This window comes from Ranitomeya variabilis, chromosome 2, assembly GCF_051348905.1.
Source record: "Ranitomeya variabilis isolate aRanVar5 chromosome 2, aRanVar5.hap1, whole genome shotgun sequence".
Taxonomy (NCBI): Eukaryota; Metazoa; Chordata; class Amphibia; order Anura; family Dendrobatidae; genus Ranitomeya; species Ranitomeya variabilis.
Window position 1 is genome coordinate 577790545 of NC_135233.1, and position 22432 is coordinate 577812976.

Genomic DNA, 22432 nt, shown 5'->3' on the forward strand with positions numbered 1-22432 from the left:
ACTGGGGGCGTGTCTTTCTTCTCCCTGTATGACATTGCCCAATCATAAGCAGGCAGCAACACACAGGAGAGAAAGAACAAGCCCCCACAATAGCTCAGAGCACATTATTCAGTGTGTGAGGTGTAATGACAGCCTGCTCTGATCTCACTGCAGACATTATTACATTGTTGAACATAAAACAAATGGTGAAAGTATCTCTGGCTTTTTTGTTCTTTGCATATATAATCACTCCATATTTTTGTTGTTTATTTATTTCATCCCATATCAGTCACATCTATACACTATTCCTCCTTCATTGTAGCAAGTTAGGTCATGTGATCCCTAGTCTAATAACCAGTCCAGTACATGTACTAATGTGTAAACAGGAAGTCAGGAAGATAGTAGATGGGACATGCTGAAGCTGCATCACAAAAGATACACAGAGACCCATCTGAGTCAGTGGAGTACGAGCCCATAGACTTTTAACTTGGCGCATGCTCATGCAGGAGCTGCGCTTCACAGCTCTACCATTGAGGTCTCAGGACCCCCACCATATTGTAACACATTTCACACTGTATAAAGTATTAAAAAATGACATGAAATGATAGGTACCCTTTAAATGAAACTGCAATACCAGACAATGCCTCATGGACAAGAGTGGTGCTGTTTACGGGCAATAAAATTCCATTAATACATTTTATATTACATTGCACTTACCTCATGTGAGATTATTTCAGGATTTATGATTTCAAATAAATTTAGGCTTTTACTGTCCATCAGGGATGTCAAAGCTGACTCCAAACCTGCAAAAATACTCAAAAGATGTTAAAAAAAAAATCCACACACCTCATCATACAGTAACATAGAGACAAGCACCATATTTTTTTCTACTATTGTGAAATAGTCCCATTCATTTTACTGAGTTAATAAACATTACTTGTAATAAATATATTGAATATTAATGTATAACAGCAGCCAAAACATTTGACTGACCGCTTTACTGTCTTCCAACACTAGGAGAACTTTTACATGGCAGAATTTTCCATCAAATTTTGTCAGTCCAAACTAATAGTGGGTCAAAAACACTGAAGAGGTGCAAATATATCCATTAGGACCCTTTAAACTTTTTTGCATTGTTTTTTACGTTTGTAGAAAATGCCATACATTTCATGCATTGTGTTTTTTTGTTATTTTAGACATCGTTTTTTTTTTTTCCATGTATCTTCCTGTCGGGTGGAGAAGCCCATTGTAAAATGTCCATATGCGTTCAGGTATTTTCCTATCAAAGACGTTAATGGGATTGTCTCACCTTTTTAAATAGTTAAAATTGATCAGTATAAGTGAAAACAAATTACTTTGCAATTTACTTGTTATTAAAATTAATCTCCTGCGCTTCTCCGATGCTGCAAAGGTAAAGCTGACTCATCTTGCAACATTGGAGAGTGAGCGCACAGTTTGGGACATCGGTACCATGCTGCTGGTCCAAAATGTCAATCTTCGAGAGAACACCGCTCCTGGCAAGCTGGCAGTCAGGGGAGCTGTGGACTCCTGAAGATTTAATGTGAAACAACCCCTTTAATGGCATATTCATAGGTGTGTCACAGTTTCTACATTGGCTGTTCCCAAGTTATGCAGTGAGTGACAGCTCAGCCGCCCAATGGGATCTGAAGTGTGCTGGAGTGTCAGTTTTGTGAGTGACAGTCCAGGTATCCAATCTTATCCTGGGGCGTGCTGGGTTGTCAGCCCTGCTGCTCACTTTGGTTTAGTCTGCGGGCGTTTCCTCATGTGCCTCTTATCACTAATAATTTGCAAGGTATTTAGCTGGCTAGCTGCTAGTAGTCTGCGTTGGTTGTAGATTTGCTTTAGGTAGGTGTGTTTGCTTGCTCTGTGTCTGATCTGGATGAGGACCCTGGGTTTTGTTGTGACTACTCATTTGGAATTCCCATTCTGCTTTGACGTACCCTCCTGGTATTTGACCCCGGATTGTTACCTGACGACGCTTTTGTATCACTCCTCTGTACTATGAGCCCTCCTGGTATTTTACGCCGGACTGTTATCTCACCACGGTTTCGTATTACCCCTCTGTACTATGTGCCCTGGTATTTGACCCCGGACTGTTACCTGACCATGCTTTTGTATCACCCCTCTATACTACGAGCCCTCCTGGTATTTGACCCCGGACTGTTACCTGAGCATGCTTTTGTATCACCCCTCTATACTACGAGCCCTCCTGGTATTTGACCCCGTACTGTTACCTGACCATGCTTTTGTATCACCCCTCTATACTGCGAGCGCTCTTGACTACCCGGACTCATGGTTTTCCCTCATATCCTATATATATGCCATATGTTTTGTTCTGTGTATGTCATCCAATAATTGCTAATCCAGACTTACGTTCCACTATAGCTTGAATCCCAAATTCAGACACCACAGTTTGTAGAAATTGTTTAATCTGTTCTTCATTCTGTAGAAGAAATATACATTTCTAGGTTATATGCTGATCCATGCAGTACTAGGTATAGTCCTATTTAAAATCTGGAGAACAGATTTGCGGCTAATAGAGGGTCCTTGTATAACTCACCAAACCGACATATGGAGACTTAGAGAAGACAAAATTGGAAAAAATTGTATGCATATAAACTATCCTTCAAAAAAGGATAGTAGAAAGCTGGCTCTCTAGTGCCACCTATAATAGGGTAATACCCTAAAAGGCAATTATAAGCCTTGCCAATTGACGAGGGGCAACACCTCAAAATACTGTGTCTGCAAATTGAGATATTAATTTGGCTTTTATCCTAAGTCATTGTCTAGCTGTGACTATAGTGTAGCTAGGACTGTGGCCCCTAATTTAGTCCCTCAAGCTAAAGGGGCCCTAGGCTCTCCCTGTCCCCAGGATTACCCCTGCTGGTGGGGATGCCTGGGTCACTCAATTCCTGCATCGTACTAATCTGATCAAATCCCCCCCCTTCCCCAGGGAACAGGGGGGCAGCAGTGAAAGGGTTAACACAGAAAAGACAGACGTGAAAACAGCAGCTCAGTCACACAGGAATAAACACTAAGGGTACCGTTACACAAAACGATTTACCAACGATCACGACCAGCGATACGACCTGGCCATGATCGTTGGTAAGTCGTTGTGTGGTCGCTGGGGAGCTGTCACACAGACAGCTCTCCAGCGACCAACGATGCCGAAGTCCCCGGGTAACCAGGGTAAACATTGGGTTACTAAGCGCAGGGCCGCGCTTAGTAACCCGATGTTTACCCTGGTTACCAGTGTAAACGTAAAATAAAAAAAAACATACTCACATTTCGGTGCCCGGCGTCCGCTTCCCTGCACTCCTCCTGCATCCTGTGTAAGCGCCGGCCAAAGCAGAGCGGTGACGTCACCGCTGTGCTCTGCTTTCACTTTACGGCCGGCGCTCACAGTCAGTGCAGGGAAGCAGACGGCGAGGGACCTGACGGACACCGGAATGTAAGTATGTACTGTTTTTTTTTTACATTTACGATGGTAACCAGGGTAAACATCTGGTTACTAAGCGCGGCCCTGCACTTAGTAACCCGATGTTTACCCTGGTTACAAGCGAACACATCGCTGGATCAGCGTCACACACACCGATCCAGCGATGACAGCGGGAGATCCAGCGACGAAATAAAGTTTCAAACGATCTGCTACGACGTACGATTCTCAGCGGGGTTCCTGATCGCTGCTGCGTGTCAGACACAGCGATATCGTATGGATATCGCTGGAACGTCACGGATCGTACCGTCGTAGCGACCAAAGTGCCAATGTGAGACGGTACCCTAAGAGTAAGAAGGCTGTGAGGCAAAGAAACTTCACGAAACAACAAAGGGGAAAGAAAAGGATTATACCAAAAACCACACACAACAATCACAGAGCAACCACCTATCCAGACCAGGGTAAGCTATAGCTGGCACTACCTGAATAGTCCAGCACACGTATATAGGGGAAGAGAAGATATGATTGGTTCCCCCACAGCATGTGACCTAGGAGTATTAACAACCTAACCCAGCAGAGATTTACTCTCGGTAACCTATGTTTGCTTCGACACCCAAGTCTCCCTGCACTGATTACAGCCATTAGTGAAGCTACAAGGAAAATGCTAGAACCTAGAGACACTAATGCCGCCATCACAGTTAGCGATGTTTGCAAAAACCTCCTTGTGACAGTCATATAGCAAGGCTCGTTAAAGAGTCGATATTAACTTTTAGGATAATTGCTTCCAATAGGTGGCGCTAGAGTTCAAGTCTTCTTCCTCTCTGAAGACACAATTAGCATGTTTAGTATTTCTCTGTACGTTTTGTTCTTGATTGACCGGTGAATAATGTCATAGGCCTTTTTCACACCCATGTATTTCATATATCTATAATACGGATCCACAGTAGTTAAATGCGCTTATATTAAGGAGGCCATGGTCTTCTATCAGTTGAATGTATTATAGGTTGCTACTGCAGATCAGCAATAAGGATGTAGAATTGAGCAGGATGCATAAAAAAAAAATTTCATTAGTATTTGGATTTATGGCTATTATTTTCGGGCAAAAACAAATCTGATAAAGTGGTTGTTTTTTTTTGTTTTGTCTCCCAGTTATTGTTGGTTTAAATAAAAAATGAACTTTACTCACCCTCCCTGGTCCAGCACTGAGTCTCTGCCACTGCTCCCAGTGTCTGTTATAGTCACGTCGACAGCACTGCAGCCAATCAGTAAATTCAACGGCTTTGTCCAAGTTGACAGCATGAGTCATTTATAAACTCTGAGGTCACTGTTTGGCTGCAGCGCTGTCGACATAACAGTAGCGCTGCAGACGATAACAGATACCGGGAGCAGCAGAAGACACACAGTGCTGGACCTGAGGAGGCTGCATTAGGGGTCATGTAGGAGTCTGTGTAAATCGGTCCACACACAGCCCGAAATACACGGTCTCCCAATATGACTGTCGCAGTCTCATAGACATATATGCAGCTGTCACGCTTGGGTGAGCCGCGGCCAGTCCGTGTATTGGGGTCCGTGCTCAGAATGATCTACACAGATGTCTACATGTGACCTAAAGCTCAGTTTTCAGCCAAACTATAGCTCGAGACAGGGGTTTTTGTAGATCGGAAACTCCCTTTAATTTAGTAATTATAGATAGTAAATAGCATGTACTCACCATAGAAACCGATAGGGAACTTCTGACATTTTTAATAGAAACTCTGATACCAAGAAAAAAAAGAGGAAAAGGGATATTAAAGTTTGCATTAAACGATCTATTTTTAAAAATGAATAAAATACTTAGAAAACCTAAGTGGTAATCAGGGGTGACCAAAGCATTACAAGCTGCACCACATATCATTGGGGTCAGAGCTTTGTTTTCCTTACATACAGCTCCATTCTCATTATTCCGTATAGGGATTTTCCAGTTTGCGGAAAATTTCTGTCTCCCGGCTGCAATTTGTTTAATAAAAAAGCAAACAAATTGTGCTTTACCCTCCTATTGTAAGTGATTGTCTGCAGTGCTACAGCGCTGCAGCTAATCGGTGAGCTCAGCAGCTCTGACGGCACAAGCTGTTCAGAGCCGCTGGGCTTTGATGACTTTTGTAGTCTCTTAGCAGTCCATATAGCCGCTATATGTCCCACAATTCTATCGGCATCGAGTAATAAAAATTTGTAAATGAACACATTAGATACATATTTGTATGGAAGGATCGCGGTCATTTTGTGGTCCACGAGTTGGGTACAGTACTTTGAAATTCAACTCACAGAGGGTTAGATGGGTGCAACTTCAGTTTTTTGTCTGCATACGAGGCCTGGACGGCGGTAACCGTTTCCTGCAATTAAAAAGAAACATTGATCCATTGATAGTAATTGCTTACGCCGCAATATTCCTTCATGGCAAAAACACCATATTTTACATATCTCTCCCGATTCCCCATTACACAGGCCCAACGCGACTATCTTCCTTGTAGGAGACCTTACCCCTCTGAAAAAGGTTTGGTTTCATTTTTTTGGTTATTCATTCATGGTCCCCGGATATTTTTCTGCTCTATTTATTGCTTATTGGTAATTGACAACTGAAAGCCTCATCAAAACTGACATTACATCTTTCTGGGGGTCAACACTAAAGAACAGGGAGATTCCTAATACTCCGCTTGGAGGGTCCACATTGCAGCAAAAAAAGTGACACAATCTAACTGTAAAATGCAGCAATGGTGTCTCATGATTGTAGGGTTGCATGAAAGGATAAGGAAACATCATCTCATATGGATTTTTAAAGAAAAACGCGACGTGTGCACATACCCTTACATTGAATATTTTACAATGTTACACTCATTACAACTGGAGAAAGGAATAGTTTTCTAGAAGTCTTCTATCAGATGACTTGAGTGTCATCTTATGGGTTTCAGTCCTTGTACTCACCGTTTCAAAATATAAATCTGATGCAGAAGTGATGCTTATGTGGACCGCGACAGAAGAGGTGACCATCGTGCCCTTTGGTGTAATTTTAATTCCCGGGGCCGTGAGGCTCCACACTTTTGCAGAGATTTCGTTAGCTGCATGCTTGTGGAGGATCTAAGAGATAAAATAAGCACATTTACTGAGCTATATTTCTGGATATTGAACAAAAAAAAGACATCCCAGGGTGTCTTTCAGCAGGACTCCTCAGTTTACGGAGGTGCTGGGCAGCAGATCTGATGACCCACTTGAAACTGTATAGAGCAAACCTCCCAATATGTGCACTACCATGTGCACTTAGTCCATATTATTCCTTATTCCTAGAAAGGAAGAAAATTGGAAGTATCCAGTTATCACCATTTTTATTTCGCAGTGAAATGGCTGTATAAATTGGACCGAGATCAGAACATAATGCACGGACTGGCCGGTGGCTCTACCGACTTGAACGTGTCAGCTTCATATATGTCTATGCGGCTGTCATGCTCAGGTTGGGAGAGCCGCTGGCCAGTCCGTGCACTGCCTTACGATCTTAGTCCAGTTTATATGGCTGTCTATATACTGTAGATTGGTTCCAGAAAGTTGTAAAAAACAAAGTCTTTTCTTGTCATTGTTTTCCAAACATTTTGACTTATGAGTACAACTTTTATGGTACAAATATGAACCACAGTTTCACGAAAAACGTATCGTGATTATTGTGCATACTTATAGTTACCTCTCGTAGGATTTCCTGATGGGATGAGTCATTATCATTCTGAAGAAAATCCTGAATACAAAAAAGTTATAGGTTTCTCTTTAATAAGCCATAAAACTGCAGAAATAGTTTTCATTCATTTTGATGTAAATTTTAATTTAGTGGGGTCTTTCCATTTTTTTCACAAGACGATCATTGATGTACTGCCGAGGACGATGATCTTTTGGGCAAAGCAAAAGAGAATTTCACCTGACGAACAAGCATTTTGCAAATAAGTAAGTAATATAAAGCCACACATGGAAACTGACACATGGACCAAACATTGATAAAAATTGGTCTTTACCAGAAAAATACCAGAAAAATCACTGAAGTCTGAATGAGGCCTTATAACGTTAGATCTGTGAGTTTCATGAAAATCTCTGTATTTCTAGTCAGAGGACTATTTTAGGAGTAAATGCTCTTCAAATTTACCTTTAGCTCTTTTCCGGTAAGACTCAGTGCCAAATGCTGATCGAGAAAATATGCCAGCATTAGAGAATCCAGGACCTGCTCTGAAAACCAGAAGTAGAGCATCCTATTGTATGTTAGAAGTGAAGGGGAGAAGATGGAGTCATTGTAGGAAACTGAGAGATTCTTGTAGGCCAGAAAACCCTAAGGAAGAGAGGGAAGACACGCATGAGATGTAAGGATCCTCAAATATTGCTTTTAAAAAAACTTTTCCTTTCCCAGGACTTGTGAAATTTGATTTTCCAAAACCTCAGTTAATAATTTTCCTCAAAGTATTTTTTATATTTCTTATGTCATTGAATTGTCTAGCTTTTAAAAAAGTACCATTCCCTGGATTTTTTTAATTGTCGCTTCTCCACTGATTCTGGAACAGTTTTACTTTTTCTTCTTTGTTCCTCCATTCAGTAATAATAAAGGTGCACATTTTCCCTTTAACTAATTGGGCGTAAGCCACAAAACCTCTTCTTGGGCGTAGCCATGTTTTGGTTGACCAGTGTCAAAGGAAAAAAACATCTTCGTGGGCATAGCCATGTTTTGATTGGCCAGTGTCAGAGGAGAAAAAGCATCTTCGTAGGCGTAGCCATGTTTTGATTGGCCAGTGTCAGAGGAGAAAAAGCATCTTCGTAGGCATAGCCATGTTTTGATTGGCCAGTGTCAAAGGAGAAAAAGCATCTTCGTAGGCGTAGCCATGTTTTTATTGGCCAGTGTCAGAGGAGAAAAAGCATCTTCGTGGGGGTAGCCATGTTTTGATTTGCCAGTGTCAGAGGAGAAAAAGCATCTTCGTAGGCATAGCCATGTTTTTATTGGCCAGTGTCAGAGGAGAAAAAGCATCTTCGTGGGGGTAGCCATGTTTTGATGGCCAGTGTCAGAGGAGGAAAAGCATCTTCGTGGGTGTAGCCATGTTTTGATTGGCCAGTGTCAGTGGAGAAAAAGCATCTTCGTGGGCATAGCCATGTTTTGATTTGCCAGTGTCAGAGGCGAAAAAAGTAAACGCCTACAGAGAAGTTTTGTGGTTTACACCAAGTTTATTAAAGGGAAAATGTGCATCTTTAGTTCCATGGGCCATAACTTTGTAATGGATGGGCACAGAAGAAAAAGAAAAACTGTTCCAGAATCAGTGGTGCATAACCGATTCAAGAAGGTACTCAGTTTAAATAATAAAGAAAAATCCAATGAGAGGTCATTTTTAAAATTCTGACTTTTTACAGCTTCACATGGGCTGTCGTTTAACTTTCCAAGGCTCTAGAAATAAAAATCTACACAGTGATGTAATGATTAATCTTCTTCATTCTTGAATTTGTATAACAAGGCAGATAAGCCTTACAGGAGTTTCTGAAAGCTAAAAGAAAACCCAGTGGGAGCTTTAATTACTGATTGAACGCACACAGGAAAAAAACACATCTAATGAGCGGGGAATTCCGGGATTACATTTTCCATTGACAAATCAAGATAAATACTCAAAGCAAAAATGTGGATAAAGCACACTTACTAAAAATCAGTCAGTCAGCCAGTCACCTGTGTTCTGTATGAGGCCAGATTTAAATATTGCAGATGTGGCTAAAGGGATCCTGCCGATTGATTCATTCTGCCCATGGTTTGTAATTGTGCAGCGCCCCAGAGTCCTGGTCGTTGCAGTACTGTCGCTCCGCCACTAAGGGGAGTGATGGTATGTCTGATGGCACTAAAGGAGTTCACCTGACCAGGTATCACAGTCACACATTACACTTCACACTCTGGCCACCAGGGGGAGCAAAGGGTTCTATGTATTAGGCCACTTCTCACACTCTGGTAAAACTGGGGGTTGGATAGGAAGTTAGGGAGAAGCTGACTGGGTTTTGCCCAGGTAACATCTAGTGAGAGAAGAGCGTTGCTTGGGAAGATCCAGGGGGGTCCCTGTCAGGGGTGGGATCCTGACAGAGGCCTAGCGAAAAGGACAGATTGTTACGGAGCCGCGCCTGCACTTCATTGCGGCGGCATCTTAAGAAAGGACACGAAGCGAAGTATATTGTGGAGAAGTGAGAAACGAAATCACAGCACAAAGGTGATAGAAGCAGTAGGAGTCATGCCCCGAGATCGGCAACATCCTACTGAGGCGCGTAGCCGGTGGCCGGAACGCCGAGGAAGTATTGGGCTCTACGCATTACTTCAAACCAATGGCAGGGCAGTTAATTATAGGTTGGCTGCCTCACCTAAATCACCTAATGAAGACAACAGAGGCAATTGTGGGAGAGGGGCGTCTCTAGGGTCCCTATAAAATAACTCCAGGCCTACCCCGTCATACGGGTGCGTCCTATCCATATAATCTGGGGGACGGAGAGAAAGAACAGAAACATACACGACAGTTGTGAGGCCTATCCCGTGGTGCTCAGCAGGGAAGTACTACAACACCCAGGCGCTAGTAGGTAGGCACTGATTTCCACCTGCAAAGGGAACTCTGGATGTGCCTTCGGACCTGCCGGTCTCAGCCAGCCCTGTTAGCAGTGCTCTGGATTGCGGATGCCGAAGCCTTCAGTAAAGAGGTAAAGAGACTGCAACCCTGTGTCCTCGTTATTTACTGCGACCTACACCACCACCTACACCTTTTATTGGGCCCCCCTTAGCAGGACCACGGACCGGGTCAGGCCACCGTGACATCCTCAGAACCGAGAGACCCGGATCCGAGTACCCTTCTGTCCTGCGTCTGGGGGCAGCTCCAACTTGGCGTCACGAACAGGATCTACTTAAGTCTGAAGAATCAGGTCATGTGTGCCTTGGAACTGTGATTGAATTGTGCTTGAACCGTGATTTATTGCAAAGACTGTGTATTGCTATTTGCCGCCAAAAGTTCCCGCCAAAACCGCCGCCATTACAGCGCAACGCGGAGTGCAGGAGAAGAAGAAGGGCGTGGATTTGTGGGCGTGGACAAACTGAAGAGCGCGAAGAACAATGGCTGCCCAGTCTAAATATCTCTGTACCGTGAGGACGTGTCCGTCAGCAGCCGAGATCCGCCTCCTGATTCTCAATGGAGGGCGGAGACAAAGAAAGCGAAACCACCCACGAAGGAGAGAGCGGGAAAAAGACCAGGAAGTGAGCCACGTGGAGGACGCCATGGCCAGTCGCTCAGACCCAAAATGCGGGGTTGAAGCAGAGGACTCCCCCAGCTACCCGGAAGAGCACCACAGCCAGATCTCCACGCTTGGAACCGGCCTCCTGCAGATCGAGATGGAGGAATTGATTGGGCAGCTTCTCCAACTACGGATGGAAACCAAGGCCTCATCCCAGGAGACGCCAGCGGAGGATTCCCCGACATCGGTTCCTGTACCGCTGCCCGAGTTGTTGCCGATGACTCCACCGACGTCACCGCCAGCAAAGCCAGTCGCGAGGGAGGACGCCGCACAGGCCGGTAAGCCCGCCGACCCTGCCCCGCTAGCGGAGGACCTGCTGATAGGCCCCGTCGCAGCACCACCTCCCCCTGGGACCCATAGACTCCAGTGCCTTGCACCCTGGGATTAGGCCAAGGGTATGGAGCACCTCCTCAAAGCCCCGATCTCGCTGATTACCGTGGCAGGAGAGGTCTATGCAGAGCGGACCGTATGCCGCTGGGTGAACCCAGGATCAGACTTTATGGGGTTCCCCGGGATGAAGACGCGTGAAGGGGAGATGGTGGAGGCCCTTAGCTGGGAGGAATACCAGGCCCAGCTAGACCAACGATGGGAGAAGGAGGAGAAGGAGTACCAGGCCCGGCGGGAGGCCCATCACCAGCAGGACCTAGCAGTGAAGGACCGGGCCCGCAAGGACTGCACCACCCACCAGGCCCCACGTAGGCAGGGCACCGTTGTAGCCTTTAGGCTCCGTGGAGGTTGGGGCTTCATTAAAGAACCGGACCTCTATGCTGAGGTCTTTGTGAACCGACGAGATGTGGAGTCCCATCTTAGAGAAGGCCACCCGGACCGGGATCTTTACCCGGGAGACATTGTCACCTATACCAGGCACTTCGGGGAGAAAGGCTGGTTCGCGCTAAACGTGCACAAACAGCCAGACTTAGTAGTGCCTACACCCGAAGCGCCAAGGAAAGTGTCTCCCGTGGCAGTGGCGCCCCCTCGTAGCCAGGCTACGGTTACCACCAAAGACCACCGTTGCTACCCCGACATGCACCATCGTCAAGACTACGATCTGCACTATTGCCACCACCGCCACTGTGGTGGCTAGAGAACTGACCGCGGTGATGGCTAGTGCCCAGGCCATCTCAGGATCCAAAACTGTGGGTACCCAGACCCCTGTCTGGAGTGAGGGAGCTCCTGGTGCAACACCTGGTGGCCGCAGGTATCCGGGCGGATGGCCTCGCCCATTGCTACCTGTGGAGCCACGGCCACCAGAGCAAGAGTAAACCTAGGAGCCATGACACTGTATATAGTTCGTTAAAACTGCTTTTCCTGTTTTTGCTGCTAAAACCCGACCAGGGTTAGTTCTTAAAGGGATCCCTTCGTTTACCCGGGATCCCTAATGCTTTATGTTTGTTTTGCATCACTGTTTTAAAAGACTGCCGAATCATGGACGGTGAATGATTCACAAACTGTTGCGTGCCCCCTACTGGTTTTACAAAGGAAAGAGCTTTTTGAAGAGACTGTTCCTGGATACAGCGCAGAAGCTCTTGTTCACTGCGGACTTGCAACTTGAGAGTTGCACTACCTCAAAGAGTCTTGAAATGTCCCTTTTAAAGGGGATGTTCACTGTTGCAATTAGTCAAGATATAATGTTGCTTTAAGAAAGTTGGAAAGTAATGATGTTTTACATAGTAGTATGTAGCTAGAAAGATAGTGATAAGGAATAGAACTGTTGATAATGAATAAAAATTGAAGTTGAAGTGATTGTCAGAACTAATGATAGAGAGCCAAGGAAAGATGCAGTAAGCCCATGGGGGTAGACGAGAGAGTCCTGCATAGGACAAAGAGAGCTCAGGAAAATATTGATTTGCACTTTTAGTTTTGTAGTATGCCTTTAGTGGGTACCTGCCTTACACCCTTAAAGGAAAAGTTAAATTATTGTTCAGAATTTGCACTTAGTTGATAGAATGCCTGGCTGGCTAATAATGGTTATTTATAGTTAGTTATTTAATAAATGTTATTTAAGACCTTAAGCACTATGTAAATATGTTTTGTTTGTAACGTTCAAGTGTTCTCACCTCCCATAAAGGGAAGCATTGTTAAATTTACTTGTTTATTGCATTTCAAAATTTTGTATGTCTTTTGCTAACATGTATTGTTGTTCTTCTTTCCCAGTCCGGGAGTACTGGATTTAACTGGGGGGGGGGGGGAGTGCAGCGCCCCAGAGTCCTTGTCGTTGCAGTACTGTCGCTCCGCCACTAAGGGGGGTGATGGTACGTCTGATGGCACTAAAGGAGTTCACCTGACCAGGTGTCACAGTCACACATTACACTTCACACTCTGGCCACCAGGGGGAGCAAAGGGTTCTATGTATTAGGCCACTCCTCACACTCTGGTAAAACTGGGGGTTGGATAGGAAGTTAGGGAGAAGCTGACTGGGTTTTGCCCAGGTAACATCTAGTGAGAGAAGAGCGTTGCTTGGGAAGATCCAGGGGGGTCCCTGTCAGGGTTGGGACAGATTGTTACGGAGCCGCGCCTGCACTTCATTGCGGCGGCATCTTAAGAAAGGACACGAAGCGAAGTATATTGTGGAGAAGTGAGAAACGAGATCACAGCACAAAGGCGATAGAACCAGTAGGAGTCGTGCCCCAAGATCGGCAACATCCTACTGAGGCGCGTAGCCGGTGGCCGGAACACCGAGGAAGTATTGGGCTCTACGCATTACTTCAAACCAACGGCAGGGCAGTTAATTATAGGTTGGCTGCCTCACCTAAATCACCTAATGAAGACAACGAAGGCAATTGTGGGAGAGGGGCCTCTCTAGGGTCCCTATAAAATAACTCCAGGCCTACCCCATCATACGGGTGCGTCCTATCCATATCATCTGGGGGACGGAGAGAAAGAACAGAAACATACACGACAGTTGTGAGGCCTATCCCGTGGTGCGCAGCAGGGAAGTACTACAACACCCAGGCGCTAGTAGGTAGGCACTGATTTCCACCTGCAAAGGAAACTCTGGATGTGCCTTCGGACCTGCCGGTCTCAGCCAGCCCTGTTAACAGTGCTCTGGATTGCGGATGCCAAAGCCTTCAGTAAAGAGGTAAAGAGACTGCAACCCTGTGTCCTCGTTATTTACTGCGACCTACACCACCACCTACACCTTTTATTGGGCGCCCCTTAGCAGGACCACGGACCGGGTCAGGCCACCGTGACATCCTCAGAACCGCGAGACCCGGATTCGAGTACCCTGTTGTCCTGCGTCTGGGGGCCACTCCAATTGCAGCCAAGACCAACTTTGCAACTACAACCGGGCAGATAATGCATCTAGGATGACTATTCCAAGAGGCAGGACCATGGCTGCTTCTGCACCCTCCAATCTTCTTGACTGATGGCTCACTCCATATATACACAAACATTGGGAAAGACCTGTCAATGTAGGAGAGTGGGACTTGGAGAAGGCATACATGGCTACCATAATGGAGCCAGTGTCTGATCCATGCTGCCTGGTTCCTGGGAAACATGAATCATCTGCCAGGTTCCCTTTCCCAAAGTACCGTCCTCCCTCCTGGTACAGAACTATTACTATTGTCGTGTAGAAGAGTAACAAATTTTGGCACACAGAATAATTGCTCCAAAAGAGTTTCGACTTTTCTGTATCCATGCCATTTTTTAATGTAGGAAGGGTTCGCATAAATATTGTGACAACACTGAACCACAAGCAAACTTCCACAAGCAACCTCCTACAGTATGCTACTCTAAATTCTAGCATTAAAAAAACAAACAAATAAAAAGTGGTAAAAAATAAGCATATAAATAAATACATAAATAGGCATAAAAGGATACAGGGAGCGTGAGAAAAGAACGTTTGGTTTTCAATAAAAGAACCTGCTGTCGGGGGTACAAGGGATTATCCAAAACCAGAAAAACCCTTCAGGGTATGTGCACACAATGTCTTTTAGACACTGGCTTTCCCATCGAGAGAAATGGTGGTGGTGTCTTTCCTAAATTGTCCTTTTTTTGGCATTTTTGGGGCAACCACACTGCCAGTGTTTTTTTTTACTTGTTTGTTTGTTTTTTACAATAAGTATACAATAGTAAATGGCTTCCAAGTGTAAGCTGTTTGACATATGGTTTTATCTCATCTTTTAACTTCTTTGCAGCTTTCAAAGTCAGAAGCGGTAAAAGGAATCTCAAAAAGACTGAACATACACACACCAAGCCGTTTTGACATTACAGTGCCTATATTCATTCATTTTAGGATTTCAGAGGGGACCTTCCTGTATTAGACGTCATGTGCACATACCCTTAAAATATCCGTAAGGCTGTATTGAAAGTCAAAGGCCTAAAGAGTGTTCTCTTGGCTTCAGTCTGGTCAGAACACCTCAAAATACCTTAAAAAGAGTTTTCAGAAAGTGTAGGAAAATTGGCTATTCCATCACCTGGGGTCCAATTAAAAAGAAAAAAAAAGGATATTTAAAACATATATCGTCAATCTACCCTAAAAAGAGGTTCTATAAAGTGTAGGAAAATCAGCTATTCCATGACGTGGGGTCCAATTAAAAAGAAAAAAGGTATATTTAAAACATATATCCTGTGGTCCAATTAAAAAAAAGGTATTTTTTAAACATATATCGTCAATATACCATAAAAAGCGTGTCGGAGAATCGGCTATTCCATTACGTCCAATTAAAAGAAAGGTAGATTTTATACATATATTTTGAATAACTATTTGTGAGAGATGCCACTATGACATCCTTTAAATAGATATCTCATTAACTTTTTTTAATACAGTAGCTTTTTATTAGGTTTCCATCTAACAGATGCAATTATAGCCTACCGGACTAGTCCTTCTTCATAAACATACCTGACACTGCAGGATTGAGGCAGCGTTCACATGCATTCACGCTGCGTCTGAATGGCAGCAGCCTGGTGGTGCTGCTATCTTTCCATTGTTTCACCAACAAAGCCTCGGGGCCGTTGCGATCAGTGTGTGAATGCGTCTTAAAGTTTCAGATAAAAGAAACCCCCCGAAGTGTATAGGTGATAATTATTATTTGTGGGAAAATCCCATTTAACCTCCTAGCCCTCTTATTATCACTCACCTTGTGATGGGACTCCAGGTAGTTTTCTTTAATGACTGGGAAGTCTGTGACATCAATATTTACTCCGATATCTCCATAACTCAGAAAGTTTTCTATAAAAAGGTTTGAGACGATATGACTCTAAAATAGTTGTATATATTCGAATAATTCATACAATGCCCATCTATCACTGTGTTTTGTAAACCCATTAGTCTAGTTAAAGGGAATAAGTCACCATGTTTTTGATCCCTGATCTGAGAGCAGCAAAATGTAAGGGCAGAGACCCTGAATCCAGCAATGTATCACTTACTGGGCTGCTTGATGTAGTTTTTATTAAATCAGTTTTATCAGTAGGAAATTATGACTACAAGACTACTTAGTCTGCTGCCAGGTAGTCCAACCACGCCCCCCACCACTGATTGGCCACGTTCTGCCTATGCACAGTGTACACAGAAAGCTGCCAATCAGTGACGTGGGCATGGTTATACAGGGCTCAGCATTTCATCTCATTCAGTGAGAACTGCTAGATTTGCAGCAGAGAAGGAAAGCATCTACAAATTGGAAAACCCTTGAAGAATGGCCAGGTCACTTTTTTTAGCCACTTGGCTTTTTTGAAAACCGGAAGGGGTTAAAAGACGATCAAGAGCCCGAACATATAAAAAGAAAATAATTTTTACATAGCAGCTCATCCTTTTGAATGTTTACTGAGCACTTTTTTTAAGGTGGTTTTTTTGAGAAGGGGATACCCAATAGAAAAAGACGTTGCAAGTACATACCATATTCAAAACCAAACACTACACCCATCATCTCACCCATCATTTAACATTATGAGCTTTTCTTAGCTGTGATTTTTGAAAAATGGAATATAACAAATGAAATCTTATAAAATATACCTGCTCTGTCTTGGATGAAATCAGCAAGTAGGTTTGCCACGTAATTTATTTCTTTACAAATCTGAAGAGTAAAAATATGTAGAATGTGTCACTTAATTTATTCTTACAAAATATAATTTATTTTTTTTTTAAACTTTGTCTCCTGTTGCCCTTAAGGGTTTGTATTGCAACATCAACTTGTTTCCTTGGGAACGCTATGCAATCTATGGGCAGCATGTTATCGACAATGAAAAGCTGAGCAAATTGATATATAATTTTGGAACAGATTCAGTATGATTTGCATTTCATTCATTTACATCCCTGCTCATTCTTCTCTAAGGAGTCCAGTGGGCGGTCCCATTCAGTGATCGACAGCCTTTCCTGTATGCATATCTGTCAATCATTAAGTAGGCCCACCCCTATTCTGAGACTCCTTGGAATGCCCTAACCCTATTCAGAGAATGCATTTGACACAACCTAGATTGCTCAGTTTTGGGCAGGGTGTTCTGCGTACCCTTGGTGTGGCCAAGAGGCACAATGTACCGTTCCACCCACTGGTTTTGCTTGCCCCTGCCTCCTTCATGGGCAATCAACAGCACTTTCTCTGCACATAATGATCACTGCAGGCAAACTAGGGCTATAAATCACAAGTGATGTTGGTAGGGGTATGCAAAACCAGTAGGCAAAATGGTGCACCAGGAGTGCGCTGAACACTCTAATTAGCATATTTGAAAAACTTCAGTTTCTGCATAATGGAGGGATCGATTAGATCATTATATGTAATTTATTTATAGGGGCTATATCCCCTATAAAGCATATAGGCTTACTTTTTATTGTCACCTGACAGTCTATCTTTAAAACAGCAGTAGTCTGCAGTCGTTTGAGAAAACTATGCCAATCCTTTTTTTGGCCACATTGTGGGATAACCTTGTTTGCATAGAACAAAAGAACACAGAACACAAAGAACACAAAAAAATTCTCATTAATACTGTCCAGCAAAGTTAACCTTGCCCTTATTATACCATGTGTCTAATATCTTAACCAAAACCATAAGACACCCATGTCAGGCACCAAATATCACATATATCATGAGAGAATACTCCTCATAGCCTGGGGACTAATGTGAGTCAAGGGGGAATAAGACCAAGGTTTCCATACCTTCTCAAATTTTTCAGGACAGTCTGTATTTTTATATACCACCCTCTCATAGGAATCTGCAGTATTTACCATATTGACCCAGTGTGAAATTTGTGGGGGTCTTCTATCCATCCATCTCAGGCGATAGCCTCATGTGCCAAAAACAAAGTTTCCCTGAGAAGAGTGCGAGGGTAGCGGGGCCGGGCTACATACCTTAGGGCGATAGTATGATCTCGATGAGGATAGCTAGGACCGCTTTCCAAAAGTCCTCAATAGGACGGTAATACCACATCAGGTGTATAAACTCTGCCGCCTCTTCCCCACACCTATGCCAGTCTGCGGTGGTGGATCTACACATTGTATATAACCTGGTAGGAGTCAGGATCCATTGCTGGACTATATACATTAGGACTAGCCTGTTATTAATTGCCAAGGAACATAATGTGGGGAGGTCACGGCCTCGCTCCAATCCTCCTCTGATAGGGAGGGTGATACTGTCCTCCATTTGGCCTCAACCAACAATGGCGAAGAGGTGCATCTCCCGCTTAGTAACCGGGTGTATAACGAGGAGATCAACCCCTGGGGTCCCTGGCTCCTTAGATTGCCGAACGGGGTATAAAGATACGAGATATTTCCCAATATCTGGGAACTGGGCTTTTAGGGCATGCCTTAGTTGCAGATAATGAAATAAAGCATGTCTGAGGACTTGATAGAGCTATTGATATTGATCAAAGGAAACAAGAACACCCTGGATAAATACCTGGGCCAGAGTCTTGACCCCTAAATTCAACCAAAACTGAGCATCTTGGGAATGTAGTAATTCAGAAAGAGCACTGTTATGCCATGAGGGAGACTCAGATACTGTGTAATTGAGATGAAAAATTTTTTGGTGGCTCTTCACACTTGAACCACAACCTGCAGAATTCATCCCCTACTTTCCATCCCAAGTGGCTTAGAAGTAACAACATGGATTTCTGACAGTTTATGTTTAGACCGGAGAACCGGCAAAATTCATCAATCAGATCCATTACCAAAGGCAGCGTAAAGGCCCCGTCACACATAGCGAGATCGCTGCTGAGTCACAAGTTTTGTGACGCAACAGCGACCTCAGTAGCGATCTCGCTATGTGTGACACGTACCAGCGACCCGGCCCCTGCTGTGAGATCGCTGGTCGTGTCGGAATGGCCTGGGCCGTTTTTTGGTCGTTGAGTTCCCGCTGACATCGCTGAATCGGTGTGTGTGACACCGATCCAGCGATGTCTTCACTGGTAACCAGGGTAAACATCGGGTTACTAAGCGCAGGGCCGCGCTTAGTAACCCGATGTTTACCCTGGTTACCAGCGTAAATGTAAAAAAAAAAAAAACAGTACATACTCACCATCTGATGTCCGTCAGGTCCCTTGCCGTCTGCTTCCCACACTGACTGAGCGCCGCAAAGTGAAAGTGAAAGTACAGCACAGCGGTGACGTCACCGCTGCGCTCTGCTCTCACTGTACGGCGGCACTCAGTCAGAGCAGGAAGTAGATGGCAAGGGACCTGACGGACATCAGATGGTGAGTATGTACTGTTTGTTTTTTTTGGTAACCAGGGTAAACATCGGGTTACTAAGCGCGGCCCTGCGCTTAGTAACCCGATGTTTACCCTGGTTACCCGGGTGCTGCAGGGGGACTTCGGCATCGTTGAAGACAGTTTCAACGATGCCGAAGTCGTTCCCCTGATCGTTGGTCGCTGGAGAGAGCTGTCTGTGTGACAGCTCCCCAGCGACCACACAACGACTTACCAACGATCACGGCCAGGTCGTATCGCTGGTCGTGATCGTTGGTAAATCGCTATGTGTGACGGGGCCTTAACTCTTAGACTGGCCATAAACGGGATCCCAAGCAGTTCTCATGGGAACCCACTTTATCCCCTTGATGCCCTGCAGTTTGACAGATCCTGACAGCTAGTGGATCCATAGGTATCAGATAATATTTAGCAGGAAAAATTAAAACTGAGCAAAATCAGACCCACACAGAAAAGTAAAAAAAAGGATAAAAGTAAGAATTGTATTCCTCACCTGACCTTTAAGCACAAGCTTTAAGGTGAATGAAATAAAATCTGTGAATAGTTGCTTAAACCATCCAGGCCTGCAAAATAAAAAATACATATATTTCTAAGGATAACAAAATATTTTATATATTTTTCAATAGAAATTTGATAACATCTGTATATCTTACTGCTTGTCTCCATGAAGGTGTAAAATCAGTTCATGAAACGACAGGTAGCAGTCAGAAGTATCAGCAGCAACGCGGTTATTTCCACAAGCTGTAAAATACAAGGTCTGAAATGTAATGCAAAATATAGTAATGCAACAGACAAAAACTGCAGAATATAATATACCGTAATAATATTATTATTATTATCAGCCACTATACAAAACTACAAAGCACAGATTAACCAATCAAAGGGCTGCCACATTCGTCACCGTGTCTGCAAACTGAGATTCTGTTTTGGCTTTTATCCTAAGTCATATTGCAAGGCTCGTCAAAGAAGCGATATTAACTTTTAGGATCGCTGCTTTCAACAGGTGTCGCTAGATTCTAGTTCTCTTCCTCTCTGAGTTTGCAGGTTTTCCCACCTACAAAGAATGAAGAGGTCTGTCACTTTTATCCTATGTGCACTGCAACTGTGAGAGACAGAATCTTACAAAAATCCAAAAAATCACATTGTATGATTTTTACATTATTTGCATTTTATTGCATGAAATAAGTATTTGATACAATAGAAAAACAGAACTTAATATTTGGTATGTTTGCAATTACAGACGTTTCCTGTAGTTCTTGACCAGGTTTGCACACACTGCAGCAGGGATTTTGGCCCCCTCCTCCATACAGATCTTCTCCAGATCTTTCAGCTTTCAGGGCTGTTGCTGGGCAACATTGATTTTCAGCTCCGTCCAAGAGATATTCTATTTTGTTCAAGTCTGGAAACTGACTAGGCCACTCCAGGACCTTGAAATGTGTCTTACGGAGCTGTTCCTTAGTTGCCCTGGCTATCTGCTTCGGGTCATTGTCATGCTGGAAGACCCAGCCACAACCCATCTTCAATGCTCTTACTGAGGGAAGGAGGTTGTTGGCCAAATTCTCGCAATACATGACCCCATCCTCCCTTCAATACGGTGCAGTCGTCCTGTCCCGTTTGCATAAAAGCACCCCTAAAGTATGATGTTTCCCCCACCATGCTTCACAGTTGGGACGGTGTTCTTGGGGTTGTACTCATCCTTCTTCTTCCTCCAAACACAGCAAGTGGTGTTGATACCAAAAAGTTCTATTTTGGTCTCATCTGACCACATGACCTTCTCCCATGCCTCCTATGGATAATCCAGATGGTCATTGGCAAACTTTTAATGGGCCTGGACATGTGCTGGGGTGAGCAGGGGGACCTTGTGTGACCTGCAGGATTTTAATCCATGACGGCGTAGTGTGTTACTAAAAGTAATATTTGAGACCGTGGTTCCAGCTCTCTTCAGGTCATTGACCAGGTCCTCCCGTGTAGTTCTGGGCTGATTCCTGACCTTTCTCAGAATCATCCTTACCCCCCCCCCCCCCCCCCCGACGAGATCTTGCATAGAGCCCCAGACTGAGGAAGATTGACAGTCATCTCGTGTTTCTTCCATTTTCTAATAATTGTGCTAATAGTTATTACCTTCTCACGATGCTGCTTTCCTATTGTCCTGTAGCCCGTCCCAGCCTTGTGCATGTCTACAATTTTGTCCCTGGTGTCCTTAGACAGCTCTTTGGTCTTGGCCATGGTGGAGAGGTTGAAATGTGATTGAGTGTGTAGACAGGTGTCTTTCATACAGGTGACGAGTACAAACAGATTCAATTAATACAGGTAATGAGTGCAGAGTAGGAGGACTTCTTAACAAAGAACTAACAGGTCTGAGAGAGCCAGAATTCTTGCTGGTTGGTAGGTGATCAAATACTTATGCAATAAAATGCAGATTAATTATGTAAAAATCATACAATGTGATTTTCTTTTATTTTTTACTATTAGATTCTGTCTCTAGCAGATAAAAATTACAGACCTCTCCATTCTGTATATAAATAGTACAGTATATATCAAAAAGATTAATTTAGAATAAATATATTTACATAGATTCATATTTACTTACGGAGTTTAGTGTTCACTTGTAAATCAATGGAGGAAAAGATTTCAAAGTCAATAGAATGTTCAACCTGAACACTAAAAATTAAATATAAGACAAAACATTACTTACTTATATTTTGAAAATAATGCCAAATCCAATATATGATATTAGATCACAGAGATATGTTCACCTTTAAACACTGTTTTACAGGTTATGTATAATCTACAGAATACAGAGCTGAAACACCACCGCGCCTTACAAATATGGTGGTCGCTCTCAGGTACTGCAGCTCAGCTCCCATTGAGATGAATGAGACTTGAGTTGCAGTACCAAGAATGACCACTATGCGATGTACAAAGCTGCGATATTTTGGCTCCATACATTGTGCACTTGTGCATCAGTTCACCAGTGATGGTGTCAGGTTCTGCGCCCCATAATCTAATATTTTATATATTAAACATACTCTCCATATCATTTCTATGTATATATTTATTTATAGAGT

General features: G+C 43.8%; 1 protein-coding gene across 1 annotated transcript in view; it reads right to left on the minus strand.

The window, feature by feature from the left end:
* Positions 1-22432, minus strand: part of CETP (cholesteryl ester transfer protein) — a 71011-nt gene that overhangs the window by 450 nt on the left and 48129 nt on the right. Inside the window, exons 4-15 of the mRNA XM_077288320.1 lie at positions 21955-22025; positions 20018-20105; positions 19858-19927; positions 16686-16746; positions 15814-15905; positions 7593-7772; positions 7143-7193; positions 6395-6547; positions 5738-5805; positions 5148-5190; positions 2374-2443; positions 697-782 (exon numbers count right to left, since the gene is read on the minus strand). Of these exons, the coding sequence (XP_077144435.1) occupies positions 697-782; positions 2374-2443; positions 5148-5190; positions 5738-5805; positions 6395-6547; positions 7143-7193; positions 7593-7772; positions 15814-15905; positions 16686-16746; positions 19858-19927; positions 20018-20105; positions 21955-22025 (1033 nt within the window). The remainder of the gene's footprint in view (positions 1-696; positions 783-2373; positions 2444-5147; positions 5191-5737; positions 5806-6394; positions 6548-7142; positions 7194-7592; positions 7773-15813; positions 15906-16685; positions 16747-19857; positions 19928-20017; positions 20106-21954; positions 22026-22432) is intronic.